Source organism: Artibeus jamaicensis, unplaced genomic scaffold (genome assembly GCF_021234435.1).
Source record: "Artibeus jamaicensis isolate MK-2021 breed Jamaican fruit bat unplaced genomic scaffold, CSHL_Jam_final contig_471, whole genome shotgun sequence".
Taxonomy (NCBI): domain Eukaryota; kingdom Metazoa; phylum Chordata; class Mammalia; order Chiroptera; family Phyllostomidae; genus Artibeus; species Artibeus jamaicensis.
The window spans coordinates 1,664,908-1,685,739 of NW_026521850.1; the positions used below are offsets into that span (position 1 = coordinate 1,664,908).

General features: G+C 65.4%; 1 protein-coding gene across 1 annotated transcript in view; it reads left to right on the plus strand.

Moving 5' to 3' along the window:
* Positions 1-20,832, plus strand: part of COL5A1 (collagen type V alpha 1 chain) — a 105,641-nt gene that overhangs the window by 61,744 nt on the left and 23,065 nt on the right. The window contains exons 28-43 of the mRNA XM_053667719.1: positions 3,322-3,366; positions 4,711-4,764; positions 6,538-6,645; positions 7,262-7,315; positions 8,707-8,760; positions 11,262-11,306; positions 11,439-11,492; positions 12,142-12,186; positions 12,548-12,601; positions 13,495-13,548; positions 15,683-15,736; positions 16,311-16,418; positions 17,577-17,666; positions 17,759-17,812; positions 18,348-18,455; positions 20,158-20,265. Coding sequence (XP_053523694.1) covers positions 3,322-3,366; positions 4,711-4,764; positions 6,538-6,645; positions 7,262-7,315; positions 8,707-8,760; positions 11,262-11,306; positions 11,439-11,492; positions 12,142-12,186; positions 12,548-12,601; positions 13,495-13,548; positions 15,683-15,736; positions 16,311-16,418; positions 17,577-17,666; positions 17,759-17,812; positions 18,348-18,455; positions 20,158-20,265 — 1,089 coding nt within the window. The remainder of the gene's footprint in view (positions 1-3,321; positions 3,367-4,710; positions 4,765-6,537; positions 6,646-7,261; positions 7,316-8,706; positions 8,761-11,261; positions 11,307-11,438; positions 11,493-12,141; positions 12,187-12,547; positions 12,602-13,494; positions 13,549-15,682; positions 15,737-16,310; positions 16,419-17,576; positions 17,667-17,758; positions 17,813-18,347; positions 18,456-20,157; positions 20,266-20,832) is intronic.

A 20,832-nucleotide genomic window follows, 5' to 3' on the forward strand; every position in this document is an offset into this window, starting at 1 on the left:
GCCTCCCACACACCCCCTCCCTGGGGACCTGTCCCGAAACCCAGGCATGTGCCCTGACCGGGGATTGAACCGGCGACCTTTTGGATTGCAGGCCGGTGCTCAATCCGCTGAGCCACCCGAGCCAGGGCCCTGCTGCTTTTATTGTCTTCCTTGGCCCAGCTTCCTGCTGCTCCCTGCGGCCCCTCGCCGACCACGGGACCACGGGGCTGCGGGCCAGAGCCCGGCGTTCTCTCCTGGGGGCGGGTCAGCTGGGCTGGGCCGTTCCCTCGGCCACACTGGGCAGGCCCAGGCGGGGGCACGTCTATGGGAGATGTCTGCTCATTCACGCCCGTGTTTCTGCCGCCGAGAGGCTCCAGGAACCGTGTTACTCGGGCGCACGGCGCCAACAACGCCCTGAATGCGGATTCTGCCAGGCCTGTGTTTGCTCAGAGCCACAGTCTCCACTGGGGCCCGCTCTTGGCACTCGCTGGGCACGTGCGGCTGGAGAGGCAGGTGCCCGGGGGCGGGGCGTGCTCCGGGAAGGGCTTCTCCACCCAGGACGGGCCTGTGCCCCGCCTCTGCGGCTTTGAGAAAGCGGGCAGGGAAGCTTCCCTTCAAATGGCTTAACTGGACGTGCAGGCAAGTACATAAGGATGTACATTTGAAAAGACGGTTTAGCAAGAGGGGCCGGCACACCGTGCGCTCCTCGGCACCCCCACCGCAGAGTTCAGGTGCTCTGTCCTTTCCTTTTTTAACACTTTATTTATTTATTTTTAGAGAGGGTAAGGGAGGGAGAAAGAGAGGGAGAGAAACATCAACGTGTGGTTGCTTCTTGCGCGCCCTCTACTGGGGACCTGGCTGCAACCCAGGCGTGTGCCCTGACTGGGAACTGAACCTGCGACCCTTTTGATTGGCAGGCCGTCACTCAGCCACTGAGCCACACCAGCAGGCGCCAGGGGTTCTCGCCTTTCAAGCCCTTGTGCATGGCTGCCCGGTGGGGCAGAGGACCTCAGTTTTCTGAGTTGCCCCCAAATGAGCCTAAAATCATTGCCACCCTCAGCACCTAGACCCAGGCTTGCTTATTCCAACCCTGTGTCCATCCCGGAGCCCAGGTGGCCTGACTTCCATTTCCCAGGAAGTGAGCCGCTACAGAGAGCCCCCGCCTCCATGGGAGTGGGCGGGGGTGGGGGGTGGGGGCGGCCAGGCTCCTCTGTGCCCGGGCGTCACCCCATGCCCAGGGCACTCCGTGAGGTGGTGATTCAGAAGAAACGCCCCCTGTGTGAGTTCGGTGTCTGTTCACCTCACGTGTGCTCATGGCAGAGCGGACCCTCTGCCGGTTGCCCACATGGCAGACCCCCGGAGCTGCTTCTGCCAAGGGCAAGGTGCCTGCTGCAGGGCTCAGGTGGAGGGCGCTCTTGGCTTGTCTCGGATTCCAGCGCTCTCCCGCGTGAGCAGTCGGGCAGGCTCGGAGCCCGGGCGTGGAAGGGAAGGGGTGTTGGGTGGTGTGTGGATTGGAGACACAGACTCCTGCCCTTCCGTGCACTCGGGATGCGGCAACCAGGCAGCCGGCCTGGGCGGGCGTGGGGGCAGAGTGGTGGCCCTGAGACCCACGGCCCTCGGGCGGGGGTGGGGAGGGGCGAGCTGCACAGAGTCCCGCCTGCTTCCTGAGAAAGGGGCCCCTCCTGTCCTGCGACATCTCTGACCTTTAGACACCTTCCCCTGCCCCGTCTTGCCTTTGTCCGAGGGGCATCCTTCTGAACTTGAGGGGCTACAGAGTCCCAGCCACCCCGCACTGAGCCTGCAGTGGTGGTGCCCCGGGGTGGGCTGCCGGGAGACCATGGCTGCGCACTTGTCCCGTCCCGAGAGCCCCGTCCCTGGGCTCTCCCATCCACTAGGTGGCGCTGGCGCCCCAGCATGGGCCACTGGGGCCATCGTGGGTGTGCTGCTCCCGGGGTTCTCAGCCTGGGGGACACCTGGGGGCACTTCTGACTCTTAAGCTTTGGGAGGTTCTATCATCGAACAGGTAGAGGCCAGGGGCACTCACTGCACTGTACCCCTCATTGGGGGACAGCGCACAGGGCAGCCCCTGATGAGGAACGACCCAGCCCCGGAGTCGGCAATGCTGGCGCTGAGGGACCCTGCCCGGCCAGTCCCCTCGCCCTGGCCTCTGACGTGGGCCAGAAAACGGCAGAACTTTGGGTCAGGGGGGCCCTAGGGAGGGATTCTCCGTCCTGTGCTGTTGTTTGCAGAAGGGCGTGGCCAGGAGGAGCCCTCCCGGCAGCAAGGTGGGAGCAGATGCCGGAGGCCCACAATCCAGGGCCTCAGGGTGGCTGCACACCCCTCCTCCTTCCGGAAGCTTTTGTCGCCGGGGCTGACAGAGCCCAGGGCGCTGGTGGGGTCCACAGGGGCCCCCTGCATAGGTCAGGCTCCGCTCAGGGTCTATTTGTCTGTCTGTCCCTCTGGGTCCATCCCTCTCTGCGGAAAGAAGCTCAGAACTGCACAGTCGCTCACAGTTCTGGCCACTAGAGGGCGGCCAGCGGCCCGGGCCTCCAGGAGGTGGCCCACCCTCCCGGCTGCAGCATCAGCCGGAGGACGGAATGGCGAGGCTGGCCTCTCTCTGGGACCCCGTGTCAGCAGGCGGCTGTCAGCATCTGTCCCCTGCTGGGAGGTCGGAGCGGGGCGGCCACTTAACCCCACCGGGGGCTGAGCCTCCGGGCCCAGGGGAGGCGCTGGCACTGAGTCGGAGGAAAGAGGACACGTCCTGCCCTCACGGTTCTGGTTCAGCACAGAGCCTGCGTGTGCCCTGAGCTGATGGCACTAATGGCGATCGTTGTCGGGGTAACTTGTGTTGCCACGTGTCAACAATGACGAGGGTGAAAGTCATCGGAGGGCCCGTCGCTCCTGTGTCCTGAGTGCTACGCCTGCCGCGCACAGTCCCCGAGCTTTGGAGGGGTCCCCTCCCACCAGCACTCACGGGGCGTGGTTGTCGTCACCCCGACTTCCCTGCTGAGGGAGCCGAGGCTCACAGGAGCCGGGAGGTTGTCCGAGGCTGCCGAGCGGGGGCCCGGGGGGTTGGGGGGCCGGGGCTCAGGCCTCACGTCTGTGCTCTGCAAGCCCCAGAGAGACAGGAGGCCCTCGGTGGCCGGTCCAGAGTCGCCGGCACATGGGTGTGGGGCCGGGAGGCCGCCCGCCAGCCCTCCGAGCCTTTCCTACTGAGGTCAGGGTGCGGGAGGCTCCCGAGTCGGGGGCTGGGCACGCAGCTCACCTTGGCATTGGGGGCTGGGGCCCAGGCTCAGGAGGGCTCCTCATCGTGAGTGCTCACCCCCCTTTTTGTCTGTGTAGGGGGCGGACGGCATCCGGGGTCTGAAGGGCACCAAGGGCGAGAAGGTGAGTGTCCATCCCTCCCGGCCCCCTCCCTGCCCACACCCACCCCACAGTGGCCCTGCCCGGCCCTGCACCGGACTCCTAGGCATCAGCTCTCCAGCACCAGCTGGCGCGGGTGTCGCCCCTGAGTACTGAGGGGACTGATGCCACCCTGGGAGTCACACCATTTGCAAAGGGACAACAGCAAGTGGAGGAGGACAGGCCCTTGGAGCCATGGGTGTGCCCCCCGCTGGTCCAGGTCTGGCGCTTTGCACCCCTGCCCAAGGCCACGTCTCTGGCCGGGGGCAGCCCACAGCCCCCCACTCTTCTGCAGGGGCCAGCAGACACCCCACGCTCCCCTTCTGGGCGGGCGGCCTCTCAGGGCAGCCGGCAGGCGGGTCCACTCAGTTGTTAGACGTCTTCCCGGCAGCCTTCCGGCCACAGCAGAGGTGGGGGGGGGGTACCAGGCCTTAGGCTGCGTCAGGCAAGCTCCCCGCCCACAGCATCCACCGTTCCTGTCCCAAGGTGGCTCGTCCGGTGCCACACTGGGTCGGTCTGCACACCAGGGCTTTCGCGAGTCACCCTGCCCGGTCTCAGTTCTCAGTGGGCTGCTCTGTGGAAGAAGCCCACCGCCGCCCCCCCCCGCAACACACACAGTCTCTCAGCCCCCTCCAGAGCCCCGCTGAGCCTGGCAAAGCCCTGAGCGCAGCTTCCAAACACGTCGCCCCCGTCCTGGGAGACGCGGGGAGTGGGGAACCGGGGCCCCACCCACCCCCACCCACCCCCACCCACCCCACGGACGCTGCTCTTCCCACAGAGCCCACTGGCTGCGGTCGAGCATGTTCCCCACCAGCAGGCACTGTCCCTGCTGCTGTCCCAGGACTGTGCACAGGCTCCAGTCCCTGCATCCCCCTGCCATTGGTCCCAGGACCTTTGTCCGGCTGCAGGTGGCTTCCAGAGCTCTGGCTCGGCCACGTTTGTCCCTTAGCCAGAGACAGGGCTGCTTGAGAGGCTGCGGGTCAGGTGGCATGGGCACACCTCTTGGCCAGGACAGCTAGGGCTCCGTCCCTAGGGGCCCTGGAAGGTGGGGGCGGGGAGAGGCCACACCTCTGGGCTTCCGCGTCCTTGTGGCCGCTGCCACACCGGGCGGGGCACCGAGGGTGAGGCCTGCGGGCCTGGCGGCCGGCTGGGCACAACCAGTCCTGTCCCGTCTCAGTCCTGCCCCCGGTCCTCTTCCCAACGTGTCCTGCACAGCCTGGAGGCTCTGGGCTTGGGGATGGGAGCCGCGTGCCCAGTGGGAGAGCCATCGGGAGGCGGGTTCTCCGTCTCGACCGAGGCCCACTTTCTCTCTTTCTCATCCGCATCCAGGGGGAAGACGGCTTTCCCGGCTTTAAAGGAGACATGGGCATCAAGGGGGACCGGGTGAGTGTTCCGGGAAGGGGGGGCTGGGGCGTTCGGGGCCACAGGCCGGGGACTGCCGGGAGCCCAGAGGCCTGGCTCTCCGTCCCCTCCTTACCTGGCACTAACCTCCTGGTCACTTGGGGGCAACGTGTGGTCACCCCCTCTCTGCCCTGTGTCTTGGCCCCACCCTGGTGGTCAGTGGGGACGGTACCCTGGGTTGTAGGGCAGTTGGTGTGGTGCCTGGGAGAGAGGAAGCTGAGAAGCGCCCCTGTCCAACCTCGGAGCACCGTGGCCCCCAAACATGTCCCGGTGGTGTTTTAGGGTGAGGCCCCCCACAGCCCCGTGTTCTGCGGCCCCACGCTGGGCTCCGGAGCACCGGCGACAGCCCAGAGTTCCTGGCGAGTGAGCCGTCTGGGCCCAGAGGAAGCGCGTGGTTCTGGAGGGCAGGACGCTCGGTGACAGGTACCGGCAGACAGTCGCTGGCTGTGTCGCCCGGCAAACAAGTTCAGGGCGATGACGCGGTGACCTGAAGGAGGTCTCGGGGAGCTGGCCGGCTGCCTGCCCTGAGGGGAGCGCTGTGCGATTTCCCTTCGGGCTTCAAAGCGAGCAGGAGGGAAGGAGGTTCAGGCCCGGTGGCGGCCATGCCAGCTCCCCCACGGAACACTCCAGAACCAGAGCCGTGCCCTCGGCGCTCTGTCCGGGACCTGAAAGGCACCGGTGATCTGACCCTCCCTCTGCAGGAGGGCAGACGAGAGAGGGTCCATTGCCCAGTCACGTCCCGGTTGTGTAGCCACTGAGGACAGCTGTTTTAGAACATTCTCCGTGGGGGCGGGACCCCGACTCCCCCTATCCAAGGGGATCGCCATCTCTCTGGCAACTCAGTGCGTGTGTTTGGGGTCCATACTAGGAGGGTCCCATTTTCAAAAGCCTGCCGCCCCATGAGCCGGCGTCTTGTTGGGAAGGGTGGGGACGGGGCCCTGGAGCTGGGACACCAGGGACGAGCGTTGTCAGGTTGGCTTCTCCCACAGAGGACCGTCTGCCCAGGCCCAGGCACCCCCTCCTGTTCAGGGAACACGTGACGGGTGTCTTTGTTGAACGAGGAAAATGGGACACTTCCAAGGGGAAGGGCGTTTTCAGCCCCCCGCCAGAGCTGGGCTCCCTGTTCGCTGTCCTGTAGCTGGTCCTGGAGACCAGTGGCCAGAGGAGGGGCCAGCAGGCCCGGAGGTTAGGGCGGGCCCTCAGGCCGGACCGGGGCTCTGCTGGGGGCCTCACCAGGCCCCCAGGCTGCCCGCCTGTAATCCGGGGCAGCGGGATGAGACCCCTTTTTCTCTGGGAGGCCTCGTGGGGTTTGCTGTGGGCTGATCTGCACACAGGAAGCTGCCCAGCCCGGGGTCACCGTCCACTGCGGTGCCTCCTGGGGTTTCAGGAAGGGAAGGCTCCCTCCTCCCCGGAATGGGGAAAGCTGCATTTCAGGGCTCTCGTTGCTAAACGAAGTTATTTTGGCCAAGAGGCACTCTTTTTCCAGAAGGTGGGAGGGTACTCGGGGAGTGGCAGTGTGTGGTCTGGACCCTGGACCAGTGGCCGGCCGGCTCTGTGCGGACAGGATGCAGCATGGCCCCTCGGCGGAGCCCTGTGGTTCCCTGCACGAGGAGGCCACATCTGCTCGCTGGGGCCCGAAGGCTGAGCCGGCCACGAGGCCCTTAAAGGAGGCCTGGGATGCTGCCCTCACTCCCCGAGCAGTGGTGACCGTGGACACCGCGGGGTCTCCCTTACCTTCTCTTCTCTGCCTTGCAGGGGGAGATCGGCCCACCTGGTCCCAGAGGGGAAGATGGCCCCGAAGGCCCTAAGGGTCGTGGAGGTCCAAATGGCGACCCCGGTCCTCTGGGACCCTCTGGGGAGAAGGTATGTGACCCAGGGCGCTCGGTCCCTTCCTGGGGACACACCGTTCCCAGTGGCCCTTGGCGTCCAGGCCGGCGACCTGGTCAGGCTGAGCCCCTGTGCCTGGGGCGCGGTGGTTCCTGACATGGCCACCTGTCCCCTGTACGTCATCCTGACACTCACTCCTGCCACTGCCAGGTCCCCCCCCCCGCAATTTGTTGACAGATGAGCCTCTCTCTTCTCCTGAGTGTGGCCCCTCAGAGCACCTTGCCGGCCCCCTGGAAGGGCTCCTCCTCTGGGTGCTGCGGGGCCCGGGGTCTGAGCCCATCAGCTGCCCCTGTGGACGTGCTCTCCGGGTGCAAAGCCCTGCGCCTGCGCACCTCCTGCGCCCCCGCCCCAATGAGATGCACCCCTGAGTGGCCCCATCCTGCCCGTCTTGTCCCAGGACCAGAACTGCTTCATGGCAGAGTAAAGTCTCGACCTGATTCGGCCTGTGCCTCGGGCCACTTTGGCTTCCGAGGTGGTGGTGGGGGCAGGGAGGGACCACTCAGAAGGGCAGGCAGGGCCTCGGGGTGTGACCATGTCTGTGGGACTGAGAAATGTGTGCGGCCATGTCACTCGGCTCCTCTTCTCTCTGCAGGGGAAACTCGGAGTCCCAGGGCTACCCGGCTACCCAGGAAGACAAGGGCCAAAGGTAACTTTCCATGGGACGCTCCAGCCCCTCCCCGCCCTGTGCCCTGTCCCCTGTCCCCTGTCCCCCAGCTGTCTCTCAGGTCTGCCCTCTGAGAGACCTCCTTTCACGGGGCAGCTAGTCGAGCCTCTCAGAGAAAGGGGCCGCTGCCTGGGCCCTGGGCCGCCCTGAGGTTCTCAGGGCCTGTGGCCTGTTCAGGGTCGTGGTCGCGGGGTTCCCCACGTGCAAGACTCGTGGCCAAACCCCTCCCAGCTCTGCCCTCCCGGGGATTCGAAGGCCGTTTTCCGTAACTGGGAGAGGAAGCCTTTGTCACACAGAGTCCGCTTTGGAGAAACAGCCTGTCAGGCTTTGGAAACCCTTTAAACACTGCTTTCTTTTTAAAACCTCACTTTTTATTGTTCATGGTTCTTCCTTAAAAGTGACCATGTGGCCGCACCAGACGTGTAAGTGACCTCGAAGGAGGGTCGTGCCGTGTCTCAGGCCTGCCCCTGTGGCTCTGCTGTCCTCCGTGACCACGTGTGGCCTCGGCTCAGTCCTGGCTATGGGGGTGGGGCTGGCGACCTTGTGTTTCCATTCTGGTCACAGACATGCCCACCTCAGTCCGTGGAAGCCCATGTCCCTGCTCGGGGTGCAGATCACCCCCACGGTGCAGGGGACAGTTCGCCAAGAGGCAGGAGCTTGTTCAGTGTCCGACGGTGGGACGCTGACCACATTGTGCCGCGGCCGCCCACAGCGGTGGCACCGCCGTGTCCCGATGCAGGGGCTATGGACACGCTTTCTCTTTGGGGAGGGGAGGAGAAGAGTCTGGGAGAGGAGGGGCCATAGAGGTCAAGTTCAGGCAGTGTTTTGGACGGGCTGGGCGGCCTCGGCAGCCAAGGGGGCAGGGATGAGACGCAGCCTGGCCCTCGTGCACAGCCACCGGGCTCCGAGCAGGGCCGTCGGGAGCCTGCACCCCAGGTTTCCTCGGGTGTCTCCTGTCTGATGGCAGGAGGGTGCATGTTCGGGTCAGGATTTCAAGTCACTGGGAAGGTAGAGGCCCCTGGGGCTGGGTGCACCCCCACAGGCGGGCACGGCGCCAGGCATGGCCCGTGCCCAGCTGGTGGCGGGATTGCGGGCCTTGGAATCCCGTCTGCCCACGTGCACCACACGGGAAAGGGGGGTGTGGTCGGGGCTCCGTTTCAGTCGTTAGATCTGGGGTCTTTGGGATGCAGAGGGTCTGCTCGTGAAGTGGGTGATGGATGGTGGACAGGTGGTGGGTGGATGGTGGTGGGTGGTGGTGGATGGGGGGTAAAGGAGGCCATATTGGAGGCCATGCCCTGTAACAGGCCCCCCCACCCCCCCAGCAGACCCCCCCCAGCCCAGCGCTCACGAGACTCCCCCATCTCCTCTTTCAGGGCTCTATTGGATTTCCTGGATTTCCCGGCGCCAACGGCGAGAAGGGCGGCAGGGTAAGGACGGCCCGGCCGAGGTGGTGGCGAGTTCTGCCGCCCTCTCTCCGAGCACCGACCTCCAGTGGGCGGTGGCTGGTGGGGCCCGCACTCTAAGCAAGATGACTCCGCCCAGTGGGGGGCGTGGGGGGGCACAGGGCAAGGATGGTGGCCAACCCGGCCTCTGCTGTCTCCTCGGTGACTTGACCTCCGGCTAATTTTAAAAGGAAGGAAGAGAGAGTTTTCTGTTGCTCACTGTGCAGCCAGAGCTGCTGTCCGAGTTCCAGAGGCTCCCCTCGGGTCACTCGAGCGCTGCCCCTGCCGGGCTCCCCCGAGGTGCCACGCACTCCGTTCCCTTTGTCGTCACCCTGAGTGAGCAGCCCAGGGTCAGAGGGTCAGTGCCCAGCGGCACTGGGGCGGGGCCCGGGACTCACCACCGCCGTGGAGCTGGGCGAGGTCTTGCCCCTGACGGAAGGTGCCAGGCCACATTCAAAATGCCCTTCCCAGAGTCCCAGAGGGGCCTCCTGCAGTTTGGGTGGGGACCGTGGGGAAGGCTGAGGAACAGGAGCCTGCGGCCTGGGTGCTGGAGCCCGACTGCCACCCAGCTGGCCACCGTGGCCCCAGGGAGTGGACTCAGGTTGGAGCAGATGCCCCCTGCGCCCAGTGTCTCTACGGCTCAGTCTCCAGGGAATAGCTGGCCGGTGGCCGGGGGCCAAACCCAAGTCCCGGGTCACACAAACCTGCTGCCCCCTCCCCACACCAGACGCCCCATGGGTGGAGCCGGTGGCTGCGATGGGGACGCCTGTTGGCCCCGTCCTGGCTTTGAGAGGCACGGGTCCTGGGGTGAGTGACAGCAGGTTCACCAGGAAAAACACCAGGGGCCCGAGTGCCCCTCCGCAGCTGGCGTGACGTGAGCTGCGCGGCCACCCATCACTGCGCAGGCCCCAGCGGCCCTGCCTGGGGAGAGCCACCCCGTCTCGTCCCCTCCAGCCACCAGGACGCTCCTCTCCCCTGTGGTGGCTTCTCGCCAGGAGCAAGGCTGCCTCCGGGACCCTGTGAGGATCGGGCGGGAGCCCCCAGGCAGAGTGTGAAGGAAGCTGGATCATGGCGCCTTGTCCAGCGATGTCAGTCGCTGGGACCCAAACTCTCTGGTTTGGGTTTGTTTACAGAGAGGACGGGGCACAGGGTGTCACTGGGGAGCACGGGCGGGGTCGTGGCTGAGACCCTCTGGCGCCCGAGCCTCACACTCAGGGGGCACAGGTCGGAACCGAGGGCCGTTTGTGCTGCCTCTTCACACCGCGCTGGGCCACAGTGGCGCCGGCTAAGGGCGGAGGACGCGAGCCGCGCACGGGCAGATGCCAGGGACTCACAGCTGGTCACAGGGTCCCGGCTGGTGGAGCCCATCGGGAGGACGCGGCTGCCTCTTCAACTGTGCAGACGTTTTTCTGAAGCCGAAAGCTCTGGCGTCACTAAAAAGCAGCGTAATCACCTCGTAATCACAAACAGTCTTACTCAGTTTTCTTTTAAAAGATTTTTAAAGACTTTGTTTATTTTTAGAGAGGGGGGAAGGAAGGAGAAAGAAAGGGAGAGAGAAATATCAATGTGTAGCTGCCTCTAGTACGCCCCCAACTGGGGACCCAGACCACAGCCCAGGCATGCGCCCTGAGTGGGAATCAAACCGGCGACCCACCGGTTCCCAGGCCAACACTCAATCCACTGAGCCACACCAGCCGGGGCTTGATTTCTTCCAAAATGAGAGACTAGCAAGTGGGTTGGTTCCAGGTACAAGTGGATGGGAGGTGGTGAGAGGAGACAGCAGGGCCACGAGCAAGCAGCCCCTCCTGCAGCTCAGCCCTCAGAAACCGGGAAAGAGTCCCGGAGAAGGACCCGGGAGGTGGTGGACATGGGGCCGGTCAGCCCGCCGCCTCCCGGGGCCGCGGGTCTGTGGCCGATCGGCCCTGGCGCTGCTTCAGAAGGGGACGAAGCCTCTGTTCGGTTCTGTGGTTGGAAACTCGAGTTGACAACAAGGGAGCCTCAGGCCTTTTAGGAGAGAAGCGGATGACCCCTGGATACAGGATTCGTGCGCCAAATTGCCAGTGTGCTGGTCTGCGGCGCCTGTTGAAAATTTAATGGCTAATATTCTTACTGTAGCAAAAGTAAATTATGTATGAAGCGGTTGACTTTCCTCTCTGTTCTTGCAATAATGACTCCCCACTCCTGGCGGGAGCGCAGGGAGGAGGGAGGTGGGGGGTGGGGACAGACGCTTCCAGGGGAGAAACCAGATAAGGGCCGTGAGCATCCATCAGACCACAGGGAGAAAATTGGATTTCAGCAAAGCCTCGTGCATGCTGAGGGCGCCCTGAACCCCCCTCCCTGAAACTCTCCAACTGAAAAAACATAAAAGGTGAAGTGGGGTCCTTCCTGGTTTCTGATTTCAAGGTGTCTCTCCATGAACCAGGAGAGGCCACCATGCAGGCAGTGACAGGCGGTGACTGACCAACGTCCTCCTTTTCTGATTCTAGGGCACGCCAGGGAAGCCGGGACCGCGGGGGCAGCGAGGCCCAACGGTAAAACCCCTTTGGGTCCGGAGGCGGTACAGAAACTCGGGCAGGCTGCAGGGGGCGGCCCCGGGCGCCGGGAAGGCGGTCTCCGGGAGTCTGGGGGGCGTGAGCTGACCTTCCTCTTTCCCTTCTGACCAGGGCCCGAGGGGTGAAAGAGGCCCCCGGGGCATCACCGGGAAGCCCGGCCCCAAGGTATGTTTCCACCGCCCCTGCTACCCACAGGGAGTGACCGAGGGCCATCGGGCCTTCCGCCTGTGAGACAAGGAAGACGGAAGCGTTCTCGGGGAATTTAAGGGGGAGCTGGTCACCTCCAGCGGCCTGTGGGCGGGCTGGGTCAGACCGAGTGGTGGGCTGAGGTGAGGCCGGGGCAGGACCGGGCCCCAGGAGGCCAGGCCAGCTCGGACAAATGCCCCATCCAGTTCTGGGGGGGAGGCCTCAGTTCTTCCCTTGAAAAATGGGTTTGAAGGCTGCTGAGACCTTTGCCAGAAATCTAGAAATTCTTGCCACCGTGGGTGAGCACCTGAGCCACATCTGCCCCCAACGAGAGGCAGGACACCAGCTCCCGACTGTCAGTGTGGAAGGGACCTCAGCCGTGCAGGGCCCGTCCTGCCCTGGACATAGTCCCAGAGCGAGTTCCCGCCACAGAGATGGGCCTCCCGTTTGGCTGAGGCCCTGGCCTGGCGCCTCACTACCCGAACATACCCACCTGGAGGCCACAGTGCATCCGTCCGTGCCGAGCATGGGGACAGACAGCAGGGCACGGGACAGTGTGGCCAGAGTCTCCGTCAGAAATGGTGACAGTGACAACAAGCAGCTTTCCTCCCTGTCCCCCTCCATCTAGGGCAACTCTGGAGGGGACGGCCCGGCCGGCCCTCCGGGTGAGCGGGTAAGCGCCACGGCCCTTCCTGCGGGGCGGGCCAGGGAGAGGGACCCTGCCCAAGGGGGGAGGTCTCCCCAAGTCCGGAGGGGGAGTGGTGGCAGCTGTGCTGGAAGTCAGGTCTTGTCTTGGGGGGTGGCCCCTGGACTGGGGGTGTGGGGGTGGCCGGGACACTGGGTCCTCCACGCCATGTGGCCCGAGGGCCTGTGCCCTGTGGCCTGTGGCCTGGCTGTCCAAACCCCTGACCGACCCTCCTCCTGTGCTCTGGTGAGGAAGGCGCTGATGCCCTGGGCCTGGGCCTGCGCTCAGAGGGGGACTCTGGAGGATGGGGCGAGGGGCTGCTCTCAAACTGGCCGTTCTCTGTCCCTAGGGACCCAACGGACCCCAAGGTCCCACCGGATTTCCTGGACCCAAGGGCCCCCCTGTAAGTAGCATGTTTTCCTGGCTTGGCTCCCCTGATGTCAGGCTTTTCTGGAGATGCCCATCAGGCCCTCCCGCACTGGGGCACCAGTGCGCTCTGGGAAGCCGGACCCCCCTCCCCTTCGGACGGCCGTGTTCTCCAGCTGCGTCCCTCGTGAGGGTCCTGGGGCTGCGGTCGCAAAGCAGCACAGCCGGTCACTCGGCACGAGGGAGGGTTCCCTCTCACAGTCGGAGGCCAGAGGGCCGACACCCAGGCCCGGCAGGGCTGGCTTCTCCCGGGGCCCCGCGGGACTCCGTGCCACGCCCCTGTCCCAGCTGCTGGCCGTCCTCAGCCTGCAGACACACCACCCTGACCTCTGCCTCTGTGTCTTCATGTGGCCTCTCGGGGCCACCTTCTCATGCAGACACCAGTCACCGGGCGTAGGGCCCCCATCTTGACTGGATGACACAAGCAAACACCCTCTTTCCATGTGAGGCCGCCCCTGCAGGCCCTGGGGTCAGGGACAGCAGTCCCAGTCCCAACAGGCGTGGCGTGTGTCTCTGACACCCCTGTGGAGGGAGGGGACATCAACCAAGGGGCGGTTTTGCCAGCGGGTGCACCTGAGGGCAGTGGTCCGGAGGGAGCCGAGTTCCGCCTTGGGTGGACCCGGGCCCGTCCTCTGGCGCCCCCTGCTGGCTGGACCTCAGGGAGCCGGTGACAGCTCCCTGCCTCAGTTTCTCCCCCTGGGCCATGAGGGTGACCGGGTGCGCGGCTCCTATTGGTGCTTTGTCGCCAGGAACGATGGGCTGGTTACCTCAGAAATGAAGCGGCGGTTTTGCTCCCCGGGCAGCGTTAGGTCCCCAGGGCACGAGCTTGTCAGGACGGAAGGAAACTCTGTCCCTTTGCTTCCTCCCCAGGGCCCCCCAGGCAAGGACGGGCTCCCGGGACACCCCGGACAGAGAGGCGAGACCGTGAGTACTGGTGGTGCGAAGGGGGACCAGCCTCGCTGCCCTGCTGGCCTGGGGGGGCGGCCTATCTGGGGGGGGGGCCCTGCAGGCCCCAGCCAGCACACATGACATCTCCGTGTGGATGGCAGGTGCTGGCTTCCAGGGTCACATGTAAGCACGTTACAACACACACACACAACACCACGGGCACCCTGGGACGCGTGTGGCCAACCTCCCCTCCTTCCAAGTGACCTGGAGCACAGCTCCTGGAGCGGCACTTTTCCAACGGCAAATCGGGGGGAGGTGCCCCCATTTCTGGCCCAGTCGTGCAGTGACTTCAGGCTGTGAAAGTGTCCATGAAGGGGTGGGGACCCGGCACCAGTCCCGGCCGCGTCTGGCCGGCTCCTTATATCTCAAGGTTGGTGGCAGGTGCCCGGCGCGCTCCTTGTCCTGCCTCTGTTGTGGTGAGGACAGGTGGCCCGGCGGGCCAGACCGGGGCACCAGACACCCTCCTGCCTGGCGTCTTGGCCGTTGCAGCTGACCTCTGACCTTGCCCTCGCCTTTAGCAGTGGCCATGGCGGGCTTCGGCACCTGGTTAAAGGAGTGTGACATTCCTAGTTTTTAGACAAAGCGTTTGTCGGAAGTGTGATCATGCCCTTGCCCTTGAGCAGCATGGGATCTGGTCCAGCCTCACACTGTTGTGCACATGTCCCGGGGGTGGGGGTGGGCACACCTGGGACCTGGAGGCTCCAGGCTGAGACCGTCCTGGACTCACTGGCCTGGCCACCTCCTTATAACTGCGTCACCGGCGATTTGGCCTCCACGGCCATGGTCCCCGGGTCAAAGGTCTCTGCAGCTTCTCACAGAAGCAGCAGCCCCCCCCACCCACCAGTGAGATTTCAATGTCGTATTTAATATATTCTCTGGTGCCGGCTTAAAAAAATTCCCTTTGTCTCTTTGGCTCACTGTGATGGAAGGTCATTTAATTACACTTCCCCGTGTCCTGCTGCGTGGCACCTGGTGGCTGCCTCGTGGAGATTTCTTTGCTCCATTGTCTGTAGAAAAAAAATTAAAGCGTTGGCCTGGGCTGTGCCCAGGTTTCTCCAGAGCTGTTCTGGGGAGACAGAGGGAGGTTGGCACGGCCCCGGCTTTTCTCTGACTTAATCGGAACGAGGCTGGCAGGGCGGCTGAGCCGCTTGTCCTTGCCGGGAAGTAAGCAAGGTATTTCCGGCTGCCTCTGCTGCGCCGGCCACCCCACAGACGGAGGACAGCCCTCTCCAAAGCCAGCCCGGACTGACGTCTCCTCCTCGGAGTCCAGCCCCGCTGTCCAGAAAGGCCCTCAGGGTGCTGGCTCCGTCCACCCTCTAGAACAGAAGCAGTCCAGGTCGTCCCTTCTCCTGAGCCCAGGGCCCATTCCTCAGCTGGAGCGAACCCCACCCTCAGCAGCCACAGGTGGTCCCAGGCCACGGCCCACACAGAGGGGCCTTCTTCCCCTTCCCCCAGAGGCATTGAGCCCCCCCCCCAGGTTTCCGTCCCGGTAAATGCAGAGGATGCTGCTCCAGAAGTGCACCAGGCCGCCCGGAGTGGCCAGGGCCTGCGCAGGGGCCTCGTCTCCCGCCGCCCGCCCTCGGGTCCAGCGAGGTCCGTAAAGCAGCCGCCTCCCTCTGCAGACTCTGACTGGTGTCTGGGCGTCCCCGCCGCGGCCAAGGCGGGTGGGCGGGCACAGCCGGCACCGGCAGTGGCGTGGGCGGTTACGTAGGCACCGTGCATGGAGCAGAGAGGACACTGTGGAGACGCGCGCAGGCGCCTGCTGTGAGACTGCCCGGTTGCACCGGTGGCGCTGGGGACAGAGGCAGTCAGTCTCCTCCGAGTCGCTTCTGAGCCCCCAGGTCCAGCTCCGGCCGCCACCACTGGTGCCGCACCCGCCCAGATGCGTGGAGTGACGCTCTGAAGAAGAGCCACGCTGGGACCACCTCTCCGCACAAAAGAGCAGCTGCGGGAAGTGGCCAGTGGGGCCGACGTGCTGGCCCGGTCACCTCTGGGGCTGAGCGCAGATTCGGTGGAACTAGGGAAACCGGCCCATCCCCCATGAAGTCTGGGACGTCAGGGGGTGGGGGCCGCTACAGCGGCGGCTCAGCATGGCCCCCTCTCTTCACAGGGTTTCCAAGGCAAGACCGGCCCCCCAGGTCCGCCCGGCGTGGTCGGCCCTCAGGTGAGATGCAGCCTCCCTGGGTCTCTGGGGTGCACACTGTGGGGGGGGCACAGCTCAGGTGTCGGTGCCCCCAGGACTCGGAAGGTGTCGGTGCTGCTCATGGAGATGGAAGCCTTGTGGTGCCCGTCCACGTGCTCCCCGTGGGCGGGGGCGGGGCCAGGTCAGCTCTGCCCGTGCCCTTGCTGTTGCCCACAGTGCCCACTGGCCTGCGGCTCTCACAGCTCTGGGGTCCTTCAAGGGTGGTTTGCAGCCAGGACCAGCGCTTAGCCCAAGGGGTGGGGCCAGTCACCCTGTCTTCTGGAGCTCACAGTTCACGTTCCTTGCCACCCTCCTTTCCCTGTGACACCCGGGAAATGCAGGACCAGGGCGTGGCACCACCTCCTCCGGCCGGTTGGCTCTGATCTTTTCCTTCCCAGACTTGCACGAGAATGGGAAGACTGGCAAAGCCACGTGAGGGCGTGGGCCTGCCGTGGGTCCTCAGCCTCCTCTGCCACGGCTGTCCCCTAGGGTCAGGAACAGAGGGTGACTGCCCCGTGCATCCCCTGATGTGTGGCTGACGCCAATTTCCCCGCAGGGTCCCACAGGAGAAACTGGTCCCATGGGCGAGCGTGGCCACCCCGGGCCCCCCGGGCCCCCAGGTGAACAGGGGCTCCCAGGCCTTACCGGGAAAGAAGGGACAAAGGTGAGTCACACGGACCGTCCACGCCAGACCAGAGGTTCCCTAGGGGGCCCTTTGGTCTGTTTCCCGCTGCTGTTCGCCGGCGGACACGCAATTTCTCAGGCAGGAGCTCCTTACGCCAGCCCACTGCCCGGGCCGTGAACTTGGCTGCACTTCTGCCTAATTTGAAAGAGGACTCGAGGGGACCCACCACAGGGCTGGGCGTGAAGGGTCTGGGCTCAAACCCTCCTTGGCCTTCTGCCCCGGGCCACGTCCTGTCCCCAGCTGTCCCATCTGCTCCCGGAAACATGTGAAACGCTCTGACACCTCGTGCATCTGTGTTGACTAGAAGGGATGCGTTTCTGCTCCCCCCCCCCGCCCCCGACCCTCAGGGGGCTGCTCCTCCAGCCTGGGCCCTGTGGGTGGTCCCAGTTCCTGTGCCTTAGCTCGGAAATGAGCCCCCTTCCCTCTCAGTCTCTCGGTGAGAGACACGGGAACACACGCTCTCCAACCTCTCATTCGGCCACACGCAGGGGAGTGAACTGAACAGGGAAGTGAGGTGGGGCCGATAAAGACGGTGGAAACGTTAAGGCACACACGTGTGCGTGTGTTTATATGTATATGTGAAGGCACACGTGCTCGAAAAATAGACGTGTGTGTGCGTAGCGTGTATGAACAGACCACAGGCACAGGTACAGGTGTGGGTCCCAGGCCGGCGGAGGCCCCTCTGAGTGCGGAGAGGGGGCCCCGGAGGAAACACTATAGGGGCCCGGCTTTAATGCAGCTTCACGAAGGCACGGGCTCGGGTGGCGCACCCTTCAGAAAGCCCGGCCTGGGGCCTGCACGGAGGGTCCCCAGTGCTGGGTGGGTTCAGGGCAGGGCTTCCGGCCCTGTGGCTATGGGTTCCCCTTCCAGGGACCCCAAACCCCTGGGAAGGCAGACGCGGGCCGGAGCATCGGGGGAGGCACAGGCGGAGTCGGTCCCCAGGACCCCGCACAGAGGCCTGACAGCCGGCCCCCCAGGCCTGTGTGTGGGCGCCGTTCAGGGCGCAGCGCTGCACCAGCGAGTCAGTCCAGTCAGAGGTCAGACTCCTTTCAAGCCGAGCGGCCGGGAAGCCCGCACGGGCCCCGTAGTTCTAGTTTTGGGAACTGTTCAGAAACCAGCCTGTGGCTTTGATTTCAGGGGGACCCAGGCCCCGTCGGCCTCCCTGGGAAAGACGGCCCACCAGGACTCCGCGGCTTCCCTGGGGACCGAGGGCTCCCTGGCCCAGTGGTGAGTGAGGGGCCAGGAGGGGGTGGGGTGGACACTGCCCAGCCCGGGCCTCTCCCGGAGGCGCCCCTGACCGCACTCTTGTTGCTTTGCAGGGAGCAGTCGGACTGAAAGGCAGTGAGGGCCCCCCCGGCCCGCCAGGCCCCGCGGTGAGTGGCGTTGCTCTCTATCCAGCTCAGAACGTACTGGGCGGGGGGATGGGGGTCCCACTGTGGGTCCTTGGAAGGCCGTGGTGGAGCGGTGGGCTTGGGAGGGGTGTGGACAGTGTGTCCTGAGCTGGCAGTGGGGTGAGGAAGGCCCTGGGAGCAGGCTGTGTGAGGGGCGGTGGAGGACTGGGCAGTTCGAGGGGAGGGCTGAGGGCCCCGCCGGGCCTGCGACGGGCACAGAGCAGCTGACCCACTTCGTGAGGCTGGGCTGGGGGTGGCCGTGACCCCCGTTGCCTCTGAGGGTGGGCTCTCCCCATGCCTGGGGCTGCCCAGGTGGGAGGGCCACCCCCAGGGCCGCGGGTCAGTCTGCCTGTGGACTAAACGGTCCCTCAGAATGCAGACCCTCCGATGCCGGCGGGACCGGGAGTGTCGGCAGAGGGCCCAAGGGGCCGCGTGGGCTCCAGGCTGAGGGCCGGCGGTGTGGCCCATGGGAGCCCGGTCCCTGCCGCTCTGATATGAACCTCTCTCCCCTTCCCAGGGGTCTCCGGGGGAGCGAGGTCCGGCCGGTGCTGCGGGGCCCATTGGAATTCCAGGGAGACCAGGGCCCCAGGGACCTCCGGGGCCCGCCGGGGAGAAAGGAGCGCCTGTGAGTACCTCACGGGATGGGGGTTCCCCGGCCCCCCACCATGGGTGTTTCCCTGGGGCTTTGCAGGAGGTGGGAGGGGTGAAGTTTGAGACAGCCCCCGGGAATGAATGTGTGTTCCCGACTGAGGCCCAGGGGGCGGGTCCCCCAGGTTGGCCAGGGGCCTCCTCGAGTCTCTGGGGCCGGGGAGCACCCCGGGCAAGGGTCTGCCCGTCACCCCTGCCATGTGCACCCTGGCACGTGCAGACGCAGGGAGGGGCTGGGGACGTGCGTCCAGACATGGCCTCGGCCTCCGTCTGGTCCAGGCTCTGGTGCCACTCCGTGTGCGCCACCCCTTCCTGCTCTGCGGCGGAGTGAGGACTGCGTGGGGGTCGGTCTGGTTAGGAAAGTGGGGGTTCCTTGCACGGTTTGCTCCAAGAGGCTCATGGGTGGAGAGGGGGCCCGGCCGCCTCCCCCGGTGAGAGCTGCCCACTGAAACCACGTGGGGACTCCTGGGCCACTGGGGATCTGCTCGTGCGTGGTTGGCAGTTGGAGGGCACCTGCTTGTCTCTGGTGAGGCCCCAGGGGACCCTGGTCCGGCTGACTCCGTCGGAAGCCCGGCGCCTGGTGGGCCTTTGGCACACACAGCTCCCACAGTGCAGTTGGAAGTGGCTTGGCTCACTGTCTGAAGAGAGTGAATATTTGAGCTGAGGTCCCTTGAGAAGGACCGTGTCCACAGAAAGCTCGTCATTCCCCAGAGCAGCTGCAGAGAGGAGAAGGGTCGTGGGAAAGGTCAGGTGTCTCCCAGCGAGGCTGCCTGACCAGGGGTGCAGGGCGGAGGGCCCCCCCGCACTGGGGCCTGGCATTGCGGGCTCGGTGCGGCGGGAGCGGAGGGCGGCAGGGCTCCTGGGGGGAAGCACCGTGCGGTAGAGGCCGTTGAGTCGTGACCCTGCATGAGTGGCCCCTGTCTCGTTCCGTGTGCCTGCTGGAGGGAAGTGGTGGCCAGCCCAGGTGCGAGCATTGCAGCCCCTGAGTGTGACCCGCTGAGTAGCAGGAGGGGGCGGAGCGAGAGCGCAGTGAGGGGCTTGACAAGGAGCCGCCTCCGGGAGGGCGAGTCGGGGCTGTGAGGGAAGGAAGGCAGGTGCGCGGCGGGCGTGTGTGTGACGTGTGGGTGTGCACGTGAGAATGCATGTGCACGCATGAGTGGGTGCACATGACTGCATGTGGGCATGTGAGGATGTGTGTGCACAGGGTGTGTGCATGAGCCTGCGTGTGCGTGAGTGTGTGCGCACAACTATGCAGTGTGTGTGTGTGAGAGAGAAACTGCATGCAGGTGTGTGTGATGTACGCGGACCAGCATATGCGCGTGCGAGGTGTGTGCGTGCCGTGTTTGCCGGCGGTGTCTGCAGAGGACGGGGCGGTGACGGTGAGGAGGCTGGGACTCCGCCCTCCCGGCCTCCAGGCTCAGGGGGCCCAGAACACAGCTCAGAAGTCTGCTTGTCAGGGGTGAATCCTGGCTCTTCCGCCTGCACCTTGGCGTCCCCTCTGCAAACGCAGCCCTTCCGTGGCTGGGTGTGGGTGGGGTGCACTGAGTGGGGTGGGCTCTGAGGGTCTGGCTGGTGTCCTCAGGACAGTGGACACAGCCACTCCCTGGAAACTGCCAGCCGCCTGCCCGAGGGCCCCTCTCTGGGGGTGCGCTGTGTTTGACCACAGGTCTCCGCTGTAGGGCGAGAAAGGGCCACAAGGCCCCGCTGGCCGAGATGGTCTCCAAGGCCCCGTGGGGCTCCCTGGTCCGGCCGGCCCTGTGGGGCCCCCTGGAGAAGACGGAGACAAGGTAAGGAGAGCCGGGCGGCCACTTCAAACGAGGGGTGTGGGCGACGTGGGGCCCCGGGCGCCCCCTGCACAGGGCCGACGGTGTAAACGGTGGTAGTGAGGCCCCTGCTGTCCGTGAGACACCGTAACCGGTGCTGCAGCTGCCCGACGATGGGCCCCGGGGAGCTTAGGGACTGCCTCCCTCTTGCGTGGGGTTCGTGTGGAGCCGGCAGAGCCGGGGAGGAGCTCCCGCTCCCCCGAATCCATCCACCTCCTGAACCCGCCTCCGTGAGTTTGGCTCAACTTCGGTTTTTAAGCGTCCCCGTGGCCATCAAGCCCTCTCACTGGGGACCCCTGGTGGCCCCTGTGGCCGCTGCTCTGTGGGGCTTTATTCAGTAAAGACACTGGACCCAGCTCTGCTGCTGACCAGGCCACTTCCAGTGAGGGTGGCCAAGTGCTCTCTGGCCTCGCCAGTGGCATTTCCGACGCTGTCACTTTGTGGCAGACGACGGCAGGCCTCTGAGGGGGGAGCCGGCCCTGCGCCGAAGGGGCTGGGGGGGGGGCTGCGGTCACTCCTCTGGGTGCTCAG